General features: G+C 41.5%; 1 protein-coding gene across 2 annotated transcripts in view; it reads left to right on the forward strand.

Moving 5' to 3' along the window:
- dscama (Down syndrome cell adhesion molecule a) overlaps nucleotides 1-13374 on the forward strand; it is a 66848-nt gene that overhangs the window by 28380 nt on the left and 25094 nt on the right. The window contains exons 3-7 of one of the 2 annotated variants that reach the window (XM_084029139.1): nucleotides 6469-6615; nucleotides 8978-9256; nucleotides 9435-9710; nucleotides 10847-11143; nucleotides 12455-12730. In XM_084029139.1, the coding sequence (XP_083885265.1) occupies nucleotides 6469-6615; nucleotides 8978-9256; nucleotides 9435-9710; nucleotides 10847-11143; nucleotides 12455-12730 (1275 nt within the window). Of the gene's footprint in view, nucleotides 1-6468; nucleotides 6616-8977; nucleotides 9257-9434; nucleotides 9711-10846; nucleotides 11144-12454; nucleotides 12731-13374 lie in introns of those variants that run through there. The other variant, XM_084029140.1, reaches the window with a different exon arrangement.

A 13374-nucleotide genomic window follows, 5' to 3' on the forward strand; every position in this document is an offset into this window, starting at 1 on the left:
CTAGTTTTAATAGCGGTTTATTCAGTCAAGCAGAAGATGACATCTTTATCTGTGGTTGACATATGAGGCTGTTAGCCTCAGGCTAGCATGTGTCTAGTTAATGAGCACAGGGATGCTGCTGCTGATTAGCAATGGCAATAACACATCTCAGCCTTCTTCCCTGACTCAACTCTCTGCAAGCCGATGAGGTTTAGACCCAGATTGGCTGCTTCAAGTTTGTAGTCCTGGTGTGATGAGAAATTAGGGTAGGTGCTTGGTTCAGGTGTGTGTTTCCGTACCCTAATCATGTGTCTGTGTACGTATGGGGGCCCGATGTACTGCAAAAAGGGATTCATGGAAAAAAGTCCAGAAAAAAAAAACCTTTATCAGAGGAAAAAAAGGGTGAAACACGAGGAAGAACAACATCTACATGCAGTAGATGTTGTTTGAACAGAGAAATAACAATACAATTATACAAACATTGAATAATAATAATATGCATAGTGAAATTGCTATAATATGCATTTTAGCACAATGTATTTGTTTATAATGATAATATATAACTAACTAAAATATAACTAAATAATATATAACGTATATAAATATAACTAATAGTAGCATAGATTTGGCTGAATCACCTCTTTATACATATTTGTATTCCATGTGTTTAAGCTTTGAAACATTTGGACAGACATTGGACTGTTTATCTGTGTGTGTTTCCACCTCTCCACCAGTTACTACTGGGAATAATGCTTGGTAAGCGAATGGTGGCCCATGTGTTGCCATGCCAACAGCAGCAGCTGTCAGTGTGCCTCCTGTAAATATGACAAATTATTTTTATTAGATGGGCTCCAAATTGGTGGGATCCCCCTCTCCATAGAGATGCTTATCCCAGCTGATCAAACTGGAGTCACTCTGCCAATAACTCTGACCTCCCTCATTACAGCTCCGGCCTCCTGGGCTCATCAGACACTTATTATGAATCCCTGCCAGTCACTGTCACATTTCCATAGTAAGAAATAATGCCACAGTTTCAAGTAATTAAAAAGAGACAGACGCTCCACTAGGCCTTAGCATCAGCAATTTTTTAAAACGTATTTCAAAGATATTTTTAAACAGAACTGTATTACACATTAATCCCTTAAGGCAGACCAGCTATTCTCATTTTAGTGGCAAGTTGCTCCTTCATTATTTGGTGAGATATTATTTTAGTTTTTTACACAAATATTGTCATATAAGAAAAAGTAGATGACATGCATACATTACATGCAGTATTTAAAAAGAAATCATTACTTTTGTTGTAGGAAATGTGAGTGAAATTCATCCACTGACACGCTTTCTTCTATTTCTTGATTGTAAGAAATAACACATGTTTGTTTTACATGTCTGATTATTGTTCAAGTTTAAAGACCTTGTTAAGATGCATTTTCATACACCAAATCACCCAACACACTCTGTTTCTATGTATTTACCACCTCAAGAAGCTTTGTTTCATAGATGCAGACAGGTGTTGCTTTGTTACTGTTAAGCTGTTTTTTTTTGTTTTTTTACTGGCCAAGGTCACTGTGACATCATGGGCCCCAGCTATCTCGAGGGACCACACTCCACTCACTAATACACTCCAAGACAGTTGCACAGTGGGGGTAATGCCAGCAGAGTGATGAGGAAGCAGTTTTTATCTGCATTGTTTAGCTGACTTCATGTTTTTTAAGGATAAGTCTTTAAGTGGTGTCCAGTCCAGTGTTGATAGGTGAAACCATGCAAAGTTCCTCAGAGTCAGAGGTTGAGGCATTCAAGGGCAGCAGATCAAATAATCAGTATTATACCATGTTTTTAACAGCATATTGCATTGATATATAAGTATACCCAAGTCAGTGTTTGGTTTAGGTATGTTCTTTTTTCGTCATTGTCACAATAACTTTACATCGTGTGTACGGTGTCTGCTTTTGAAAAAGCATATTTGCTTTGAAGAAAATGGTCGACGGGGTAAGAAACAGACAGAGGTAGACGGTTCCTGTTGAGATCTGTCAGACAGACTCGGCTGACACCTATTTTGATAATTGCCCTTCTAGCCATGATCTGAATTATCATATGAATTGTGTCTTTTTCATTCACTGGGAGTGCATAGCTGTAAGCTAATTTGTAAGTCATTTTAGATGACAGAGAGTGGTTGTATCCCAGAGGCACTCTTTCCCCCTTGATCCTTATTTCTCTCTGTCTCTCTCTCTCTGCTGCTTGCTCCCTCTATCTCTTCTCTCCCTCCCCCCATCTCATCTTTCCTCCACTCATGTCTCAATTATAGAATATTGAAATGACTCAGGCAACCGAGGTTACTTTCAGCTGTTTTGGGGGCAGATGGTCTCCCAGCAAGCGTAGGTCAAAGTGCTTAATGCCATGTTATTGGAACTCTCTTAGTACTTGTCACACACTGACACATCCACAGCAGTGCAAACTGTCCTTGGTGGAGAGTTTTACAATCGCATTGTAATATGGACATGATTCACCCTTTTCTCACTGTTTCCATTATGTCTCAGAAGCAATTTAGGTTTCAGTGAAAAACTGCAAAAAATCCCCACCTGAATGAACAAAGAGTCTTCTTGCAGACTCGGTGTGGCTTGTATGGGGATTAATTGAAGCTATTGAGTGCGGATCCACAGAAAGAGACTTGTGTTTGTGGCACCATCGATGCCAAAGCAGCTGTGCGGCCCATGGAAGGGAAGTAGCCCATCAAGCCACCTGGGATGAAGTGAAGCCATAGTTTCACAAATATACACTTATACCCTTTTCCCACCAAAATGAGCATGTGTATGCAGCTTTTTTAAACACGGGACAACCTGCTAAAAATAGGCGATATACTCTCTGCCCATTGGGTGTATGCCGTGCTGCTGCACTGGCCTTCCTGGTTTCTTTCCCTGTTGTGTAACGTTCAACGTCATGGTCATGCCAGCCAGTCCCAGTTTTACACTAGCAGAAACCCTGACAGGGTTTAATAGGCAGACACACAGCCGACAACATCGCAGCTAAACTAATTGATGCAATGGAGACTTACTGGGAGAGTGGCTGCACGTGGAACATCGTGACGTTTTGGGTTTTGGGATTTAAGCTGTCTGTGCAGCGCATGCAAGGCACTAATCTAGTCAGTAAATGGTTAAGGATCAGCTAATGAGGGGTCGGCTTTCGCTCAGAACCTCACGATGATATATAAACATTTTTCAGTTAGATATTAACATTCTATCGGGGGGGATTGGTTGGACACTACAGTGGGCGTCAGAAAGCAGCCAGAAGTTGTGTAGGTTTTCAGGAAGTAGTCATTATCAAGGTTTAAACTTTCTTTAATTGTCAAGTTTGACATTTAGACCGAGTTGCATCCGGCTCCTCTCCCATCAGTGCATGAATGTGTGTGAACAGATAAACAGACTGAATGAAGTGTGAAGCACCTTGAGTAGTCGAAACGACTAAAAAAGCGGTAGAGAAATGCAGGTCCATTTACAGATGCTTGTAGGCAGATTCTTTTAGCTGTTTCCCTGCTTCTATTAATGCTAGGCTAAGCTAACCGTCTCCTGGTTCTAGCTCTAACTGTAACATACAGACAAGCAAAGCAATACAAATAATACAATTCCATATTCCTTGTCCCAAACTATACCTGGCTTCAAAGCATATTACTCTGTAATAATAGTGCAAATTGCCAATGTTTCCCATATGAATAATAGGCCTGCATGTCATCCTCTGAATTAACTCCTTTCTACTCAGTGAGAAATTGTTATAACGTGCATTTAAAATGCAGGCATACTCCCCTCACCCAACTCTGGCCTTTTGTCACAGTGACAGCCAGTCTGTTCTAATGAAAGCTCCTCTCATTCATAAGCCTGCCTTGTCAACATTTGATGCCAGACAACCTTCAGAGGGGAACAAGGAGGAAGAAGATGGGGAAAGGAAAGAGACAGCCTGCTCGCCTGTTTCCTTTGATAACTACTATCTCTGATTTGTTTCCTTCCTTGAAAATTAACAGCAACCAACAAAATTCAAATTTGATAATATTCTTGCTTGTCTCTATGGTTATATGATTAAGGACTACAGACACGCTACCCCCCCTCTTACCACTGGTTGTCGGTCACACGCTGGAATTCCTCAACCACAAGCTGAAAAACCCCTTCAGGATATCAAATCTAACTAGGTCATCACTTGCTCACGATAGCATGCTCAGCACACTCCTCTGTGTATTCCTCCCTCTCCTTCTCTGTTTTCTCCCTGTCCTCTCATTCATCTTTTCTTATTGCACCACAACTATAATCTGTGAACATCTGAGAACATCTAAACCCACCATGCAGCCCGTATCTGTAAACATGTTGGAAGTCATTTTCTGTCATTTACTCTGTGAGCACTGTAATAATCTCAAGGATTTTGTTTCCCCAAAATGCATGTGTGCTGATGAATGTAGAGGCTAGTAGTGACCAACTAATAAAGATTGATGTATTGCTGAGATGTTGCACATGCAGAACCTTTAATACAATGCATGCACTGTGCAAGGGGCTTGTACCAACAGCCTTAATCTGGGTTGAACTGTGCTGACAGGACTAAATGAGAGTAATTCAACACCCCATAAAGTCAGCATCATGATATCTCAACCCATATTGCCAGAATCCGCAACCTTATGGCGGCCCCATTTGATCCCTGTCCCAGATCGGCTTCTCCATCATCTGTGACAAGAAAATACCGCGGCAGCCACCAGCTACAGAAAACATCACTCCTCATAAACACTCACCACCTCTCTCTACTGCCATGTGTTCACACAAATTAGCATAACATTAGCATGATATTAGCACCTCTGACCTGCGCAGCCATGCCTTATCAAAGTACTCTGTGATCCCTAGCTGCCTGCACTTTTGCTGAAGCAGAGGAAAAAAGAGATACAGAGAGAGTGAGAGAGAAAGTTTCCCCCGAGAGAGACAGAGAGAGAGAGAGAGAGAGAGAGAGAGAGAGAGAGAGAGAGAGAGATGAACTACATGATAACGAGCAGTGTTACTCTGCTACACAACACACAGCCTTGTCACAGCACCTCAGAGCAGCGCTTAGATAAATGGGCTGCAGCAGATGTTTGGCGACTACGTTCCTCACTTGACTTGCAAATATTTGCTAAGAGACCTCAAAATTGGATTTTCTGTATTGCCTTCTTTTAGAATGTGTATGGTAGTGATTCCAGTGCATACGAATAAATACACAAGATGTGACTGTAGAATATTATTTGTTATAAAATGCTTGTCTCCTGCGATGAAATCTGAAGGCAACTGATCCCTTGTCTGTTCCTCACATTCAGTGTTTTAGACACCACAACAGGGAGACGGTGCATTTCATCCTGTGGGCATATTCAGGATTACACTGATTGGTTGTGGGGACCTGTTATGCGTCAAAGCCAGGTGGTAACCTCCACTTGTAAATCCAATACGAAAGTGCCTTAAACTTGCATTCTTTCTAATGACCATCAGGGGGCAACGCCTCTGGTTGTACGGTGTTACTTAACCCCAACATCTGAATCCGTACTGGTTGTAAAAAAACAAGATGGTGATGGCCACAATGTCAAATTTGAGGCTTCAAAACTGTCATCCATAAATCAATAGGTGACATCAGTTTTTACTGTAAATACAGTTTATGATCAATACGAGGTGTTGTCATGGCACATTTGTGTTACTGTTTGGTCCCGATTTGTGTGCCTTCATCAGTGGGAATCATTTTGTTTCGAGGATGTCTGTAATGGAAATGCTGCTGGTGTATTATAATAGATAGGGGTGGGAATCTTTGAGTGACTCACGATTCAATTCCAATTCTTGAGGTCACGATTCGATTCAGAAGCGATTTTTGATTCAAAACGTTTTTTGATTCAAAACTATTTTTGATTCAAAACGATCTTTGATTCAAAACTATTTTTGATTCAAAACGATCTTTGATTTAGTACATGCTTCATGATCTACTCCAGTCCTCTGTGAGCTAATAGAGGCAGTGTGGCAAATTATGGCAGGAGAGCATATGATTATATCTAATATTGAAATGTTTTGAAAAAGTTAAACTGATTAGAATAATGTAAATACACAAAGTCAAATCAGATCCAAAGATTATATTAATTCATGCTTAACGTGCACCAGCTTTTAGTATTTTAGAGTCAGTCGGGACTAATAAAATGATGGACGAAATTCAGTCAACGTCTCAAAGATTTGTAGAGAATCTGCAAGCTAGAAATGTTTTTTTCAGAATGTTCAACAATCTACTGATTGACCAGAGGCAATATACAATAGTTTACAAATCACATCAAGGAGACATGTTTGCTGGTGATTGGCCCAGAGTCACTAACAATGGTCAAGTTAATTTTGAATATTACTTTGGTTTCATTGTTACATTTAGACTTGTGCTGTCACTGTTTAAAATTGCACCATATATCAATAATATGCGGTGACTTGATGTTTTATATATTTATTTTTTATATATTTATTTTTGCAGTGTCACGGTTTCTCATCACATCTACGGGAGCCCTGTATATCCTGGATGTGCAAATGGAAGACGGGCTGTACAACTACAGGTGTATGACTCGCCATCGGTACACAGGGGAGACCAGACAGAGCAATAGTGCCCGCCTCATTGTCTCAGGTAAGACCAACACCATTCTGCACACCATTCAAATTATGCATCAGCAATGGAGGAACAACATCATGTCCTCACATGTAGCTTTATTTTATTTTATTCTATTCTTTACTGCTAATGACCAAGTCTGTCTCCTACTAAAATATGTTTCCATACAACTAAACAGAACTCTCAATTACATTCAGAGGGAATGTATTTTTTTCATGGTTGCAGGCCGTATGAAAATCAAACTTAATCCAGGACAATATATTTTCCCTAGAAATGTATTCACAGTGTGGTTGTATGGGAACCTCATTTTTGGCAGATAGGGCTAAATTAAACAGTTGACAATATGTGTCCTTGCAACCTCTAAAGACACGAAGACGCATGAAACCCTCTTTTGGTTTCATTTAGCTTTTACTTTCACTGTTGATTTTGGTTGGTTTAGTGCAAAGTGACAGAGGACCATATAGAATAAATCTCTACTTGTCAGAATAGATCTAGATATTGTGAATAGAATGAAGAGTGAGAGGAAAAGCACATCAATTGAAGAGGAGACGACATGTGATTAAGGTCACCAGAACTGTGGCAACACAGTTTGCGGGGATGGATTTGGGCAGATCATGCCCACACTTACCCCAAACCATTTAAAGGGACAGATTTTGAGATGAATTGAGATGGATCTATCTCCAACATGATGCCGTGGACCAGAAAGCAGTCAATGATGCCAGCCCTAACTATAAGCATTGTCAAAGAGGAAAGGTTTAGGTTGTCACAATACTAGAATTTCTTAGAATTTTTATATTTATATTTAATTTGTGTATAGCTCAGGGATTTCTGTGAACAAAAGGATTCCACCATGGATTGAGTTGGTGAATAAGTTGTTTGGAAGCAGGTTTCTCCACAGTGTAAACAGGGATCTGGTCCATGCTATTGTATTCAGCTAGAGTCCTGTTAATGTTCTGTGTTTCTGGTGACTTGATCATATTATCATATCGTCGTTGCTGGTCAAATAGAGCTGGTAGAGCAGGCTGCTACTGGTTCTGTCTTGTTGCAGGTTGACTTTATCCTGTTAAACATCTCTTAAAGTTAATTGGACAGGACTGATGACGGTACCCTAGCTCCACCATTAACATTACTGTTTATTATTAGCTGCTAGCTTGATGATAACTTAACGGATTTAAATGTTTAATACTTGAAACAGGAGCTTTACTGACTCTCTAAGTTCCCCATAAAGACTGGGGTGTCGTCTTTAAGATGCTTCACCACGTTTGTTGTGCTACTCGACTTCATCTCCTCCACTTTAGCATTGTTAGCATATCGGTTTGTACATACTTAGCCTTTGCCTGGTCGTTAGACTGCTAAATACTTCCAAACTGCTCTTTTGCTTGTAATCTACTAAAACTGGTAGCGAAGGCCTTCCATCAGCAGCGCTAGCTGTGTTCAGTCAGCTCAGAGTTATCTTTGTGAACTAGTTCATGTGTTCAGCTGTTCTGCTAATAAGGGGCGGAGCTGTAGCCTGTAGTCTGTCTGTAGCGCTGCTAAGTGAAGTTGCGTGTCAACTGAAGGAGGCGGAGATGGCACTGCAGCAAAAATATCCATACTTTTGCAAGTTAGTATCGAATCCGATACTAATTTTGATTATTATTCTATGTATCAATTTTTTGGCAACCCTACCTACTCTTAAATATGGGTCTGCCTCCCGAACCAGAACCAGAAGATGGTTCCACAGAACAAGAGCTTGATGGCTGAAAGCTCTGCCACCCGCTCTACTTTTGGAGACTTTAAGAATGTCAAGTAACCCTTTATTCTGAGAGCATAGTGCTCTAGCAGGACAGTAGGATATAATGAGTTCTTTAAAGGTCCCATATTATGAAAAACATGTTTTTTCTGTTCTCTACACCTATAAACTGGTCCTCCATGAGCCTTCCAACTCCCAGAATGAGGAAAACAAGCGATTCCTGCATGGTCTGTGCAGCCCACCCACTGGTAAAACGGCTGTTCAGATTCAGCTCCATTCGTTACGTAACGAGTCATTTGCATAGGCCGAACTCCTCTGCGCGATGATAGGAGATATCCGAGAGGGCGGTAAATCACTGTGCTCCCGCAAGTTTGAGGGCATTTGCCTAAATCAAGATTAAACATGGCAATTAAGTTTAAGTTGAGTCTTTGTTGTTGTCTGATATATCAACACCTCATGAAAAAGGGAATTTGTATAGAGGAAATTACATTTTATATGAAAAAACAATCATGTTGAGACTTGAAAATCATTCAAGTTTAAACTCCCTCTATTACCTGATATGCATCAGAAATTGTATTTGGAAATTGTTCCGAAAGTGACAACAAAAGAAACCTGGTCAACAAGTAAGAGTCTATATCCCCCATGCAGACCCCACCAACTCAGCACCCCACATCCTGGACAGCTTCGAGCGTCGTGAGGTGATGGCATCCCACCGAGTGGAGTTGCCCTGCAAGGCCTCAGGTCACCCTGCACCCAAATACCGCTGGCTAAAGGACAACCGGCCACTGGAGCCCGACACTCGCTTCAGACAGAGTGTGACAGGCCTGCTGATAGAGAGAGCCCAGCCCAGCGACACAGGGACATATGTGTGTGAGGTGTGGAATGGCTACGGAAATGCTGAGGTGATTGGCAGGCTGCTGGTAAAAGGTCAGTAACCATGGGCTGGGGGTAAGTCACTAGGGTTGATTTTTAGCTGCAAATTTTCTGATTTTTAAGGAGTGACGTGTAGCATTTTTATCCTTTCACTGGCGAAGAAATAATGTTTTTGTAAAACAAAGTCCTCTGTTACCAACAGTTACTGAACTCTTACTTAACTAACTTTCAGAACCCCTGAAGGTCGTGGTGAGTCCGCGGAAGGTGAAGGGCAGCGTGGGAAGCCAGGTTTCACTGTCCTGCACTGTAACCGGCTCCAAGGAGTACCAGTTGTCCTGGTACCGAAACGGAGAGCTCATCTACCCCACTAACAGCGTTCGTATGACAGGCCACAACAGGGAGAACCTGGTCATGGCTGGGATGGCCAAGAGCGACGGAGGAGCCTATCAGTGTTTCGCCAGACAGGGCAAGATGTCTGCCCAAGACTTTGTTCAAGTTATACTGGAAGGTTAGTATTCACATTGATCTTACTGGAGATGTGTGGGTGGGAGCAGACATACAGTACTCTAAATGTATAACCTTTATTTGTTGGTTGATGTACATGTATTAGTGTACATGTGTGAATTCAGTGTGTCTGTGTTTTCCATGTTCATCTCAGACTGTGTGTGCTATTGAGTGCTGCAGTACAGCTCAGCTTTTCGATTTTCTGAAAGTGGCTGGCGTAATGTTACACAAGCTGGGTTGCTGCAGTGGCTGCCTCCCATGACCACACCAATGTAAGGAGAATATTGATAATCAATGATGCTGTGGAGCCAGAAAAAAGCCCTGTTTTAATCAGCTTTAAATTCTGATTCTGCTTTTTATACATCGGATATGGATTGATTGCATTGAAAACATTTCTGAATAGATTCTCGTTTTAAGAAGGATCTATTGTTGGGCTGCACCATTGTTTAACATTTGAAGCTTTTATTGAGATTTTCAAATGAAGCTTTGAATGAATGTTGGCATATTTTATTACGACCTGTCAATCACAACAGAGCCAAGAGAGCCGTTGGGCTGAATGTTAGAAAAAGAGTTCCTTACAAGAACTGAATTTCTAACTGGAATTTGAGCTAGACGGAAGATTTTAACGAAGACGTGACTTTTAACTAACCATGACAAACATTTTCAGGAACATTCTGTAATTTTACAAAATGTAAACAAACAAACAAATGGAAAATAATGCAATTTTGGTAAACCTGGTTTATGTAAGCTAGGTGGCTGATGTTGTAATACTGGTCTGGGCCTTTAATGTGCTCCTCCTCGTGGAGAAGCCTTAAGACTTTGATGGTCTTTTATTGTGAAGATTGTGAAGATTGATGGAGGTCACAATGCATGATTTGAAATTAAACAGGAAGTTGTTGTAACACAAATTTACACTGCCAAAAAGGCCTCACATCTTGTGGAAGGCATCTTTGAACCAAGCAGAGAGTTTCATTGGTGTGTGTGTACATTAATCCCGCCCCTTTCATTAACCTTGAACTGTTTGTCACAGACACATTTCTTTTTCATTAGAACAAATTTTACAGCCCTATCTATTATGACAACAATGAATGTAGAATGATAAAATGTACATTGCCATGTGTGTCTCCCTCCACTGCCCAGATGGCACTCCCAAGATTCTGGCTTCATTCAGTGAGAAAGTCTACAACATCAATGAGTTTGTGTCACTGTCGTGCACGGTGAAGGGTACACCGGAGCCCAGGATAACGTGGACTCTGGATGACGAACCCGTGGTACGTGACAGCCGCCACCGCATCTCCCACTACAACAATGCAGAGGGCCATGTGCTCAGTCATCTCAACATTAGCCAGACCCAGGTGCCTGATGGGGGGGTATATCGCTGCATCTGCAACAACTCGGCTGGGACAGTTTCCTACCAGGCGCGAATAAACGTAAGAGGTGCTTGTCAGATCAACTCTTCCAACACACCATCACATACACATCAGCATGTCTTGATTTATTCTGTTGTAAAGTGTAAAGTGCCTGGGTGTGCAGATGTTGGATGAATGGCTGACTACGTTTGTCAACAGCTTTTATTTTTAGCTATTAGATGTTTTTGTAGTTTTTACATTTAGAAAGCTTATATTGTAGCTATAGTAGCGCTCAGAAACCTCTATCCTCCTGTACAAGCTCCTCTATCATCAGTCACTCGTGTCAGCATTAACTTTTCGAATGCCCTGCTTCCTACCCAACACCTGCTGATAGCTTTGTATTGGGACACCATTAGGGTGATTTACTGTTAGCTCCAGTGTATGACTGTAGTGCTATCTGCTCTCTACAGGGACATGGTTGGCTGGGTTGCTTGTTGTCATGTAGTGGTAATACTGGAGCGCTCAAGCTTTCTGTGCTTAGTGCAAGACTATTAGCATTTCTCCATTGCAGAGAGGGAGGCTAACTTTCTGTACACTGGTTTAATTGGTTTAATTTGATTGTGTTCATTCTTGCATGCTGTAAGGCTAAATAGGGCTATCCTCTAGCTTTTAAGCAAGGGTACATGGATGCCAAATCCAGCCAAGCAATGAAGATAAATCTCCACAGGTGCCATTGCAGAGAAAGTGTAATGACTGTTTCTCACATCGTTGGGTCCTTAATCGTGCTAAAGAGAGTAGCAAACCAGGATATGCTTGTGCTCAAAGGACACTACAGAGCCTAGTTAAACTGTCTTCTATAGTGCTTTAAAGAGATGCCTAATAGTCCATTTCCCTGATAGACACTGAGCTATGGAAGCATATTGGTTATTCTGTTGGTTTTTCACAAGTGTGTGCCAAAGCTGGCAACATGAGTAATGGTTTTGATAATAGCTTCATGAGTGAAGAGAGGGAACATTCCACTCTAATGCTTGTCAGAGGCAATCAAAGCCGGCACCGAAGAGGTAATATTCACTGCAGGCTCAAATAGAAGGGTAAACGAGTCCCTGGTTCTGATGAGGGACAAATGACATTTGATATGAAGGAAAAGAGAGCAGAATGGGTCCACTGGTAATGATTTCCTTTGCTTTGAGCTACTACAAGTATATCTTAGTCCGGCTGTTTGGATCTGCTAAGTAAATCGAGGCAATGTTTCGATTTCTTTCTGTCAGAATGAATCAAGGCATGTAAAAGGCATGTTTGTGATGTCTTGAAAACACACAACACAGCACAGCAATCTTTCATAGCACCCCCTGCCTCAAAATCATTTTAAGAGAGTTGTCTCTCCAATGTGTCCTTCAAGGGCCTGCCAGCATCAGACCAATGAAAAACCTCACTGCCATCGCTGGGCGGGACATGTACATCCACTGCCGTGTCATTGGCTACCCATACTACTCCATCAAGTGGTACAAGGACTCCAATTTGTTGCCATACAACCACCGCCAGCGGGCCTTTGAGAACAACGGCACCCTGAAGCTGTTTGATGTGCAGAAGGATGTGGATGAAGGCGAATACACATGCAATGTGCTGGTGCAGCCTCAGCTCTCCACACACCAGAGTGTCTATGTTACTGTTAAAGGTATGAACCGCAATCTGATCTGTATTCTGTTACACTCAACACTTTACACTGGATTCACTTCATATTTAGAAAAGTTAATGTTGGTGCCTAAGATGTGTGTACTCATAGGTGCTCCATCAAGATTATCATCAATCTGAAGTGTCAAGTTGCCAGTTTAGGCCATTTTTTGAGATGTACATACACACTGTATCATACACCAGTACATTCATGGGTCCATCATTAATCTCTCAGTCTGTGGATACAAAGACAGAATCTATCAGTCTGCACACTAATGTTCATGCTGTCCATTGCATTTTAAAGATACATTAAAGCATTAGCGTAGTATCTACCTTTCCTTGCTGGAGGAAATCCAGATATGCAGAGGGATATTCATATACCACAACATGTGATAAAACACACTAACATCACTGATAGCAAAGCACCATCTCCATCATCCTAGCCAGCTTATCTGCAGCTCATCTAAATATTCAACAGTGCTGAGCCAGATGATGATAACCTCAGATGGCTTTCTTTCAATGACGTTGCATGATTTGAAACGTTGGATGGGCAACGCACCAACACACCAACCCCCCACGCAGCCCCTCCTCTTTCTTTCTGGCAGGTCTTGACGTGCTAACAAGTGTGCAAGGGGGAAATCACACAGC

Source organism: Eutrigla gurnardus (genome assembly GCF_963514095.1).
Source record: "Eutrigla gurnardus genome assembly, chromosome: 15".
In the NCBI taxonomy this organism is placed as follows: domain Eukaryota; kingdom Metazoa; phylum Chordata; class Actinopteri; order Perciformes; family Triglidae; genus Eutrigla; species Eutrigla gurnardus.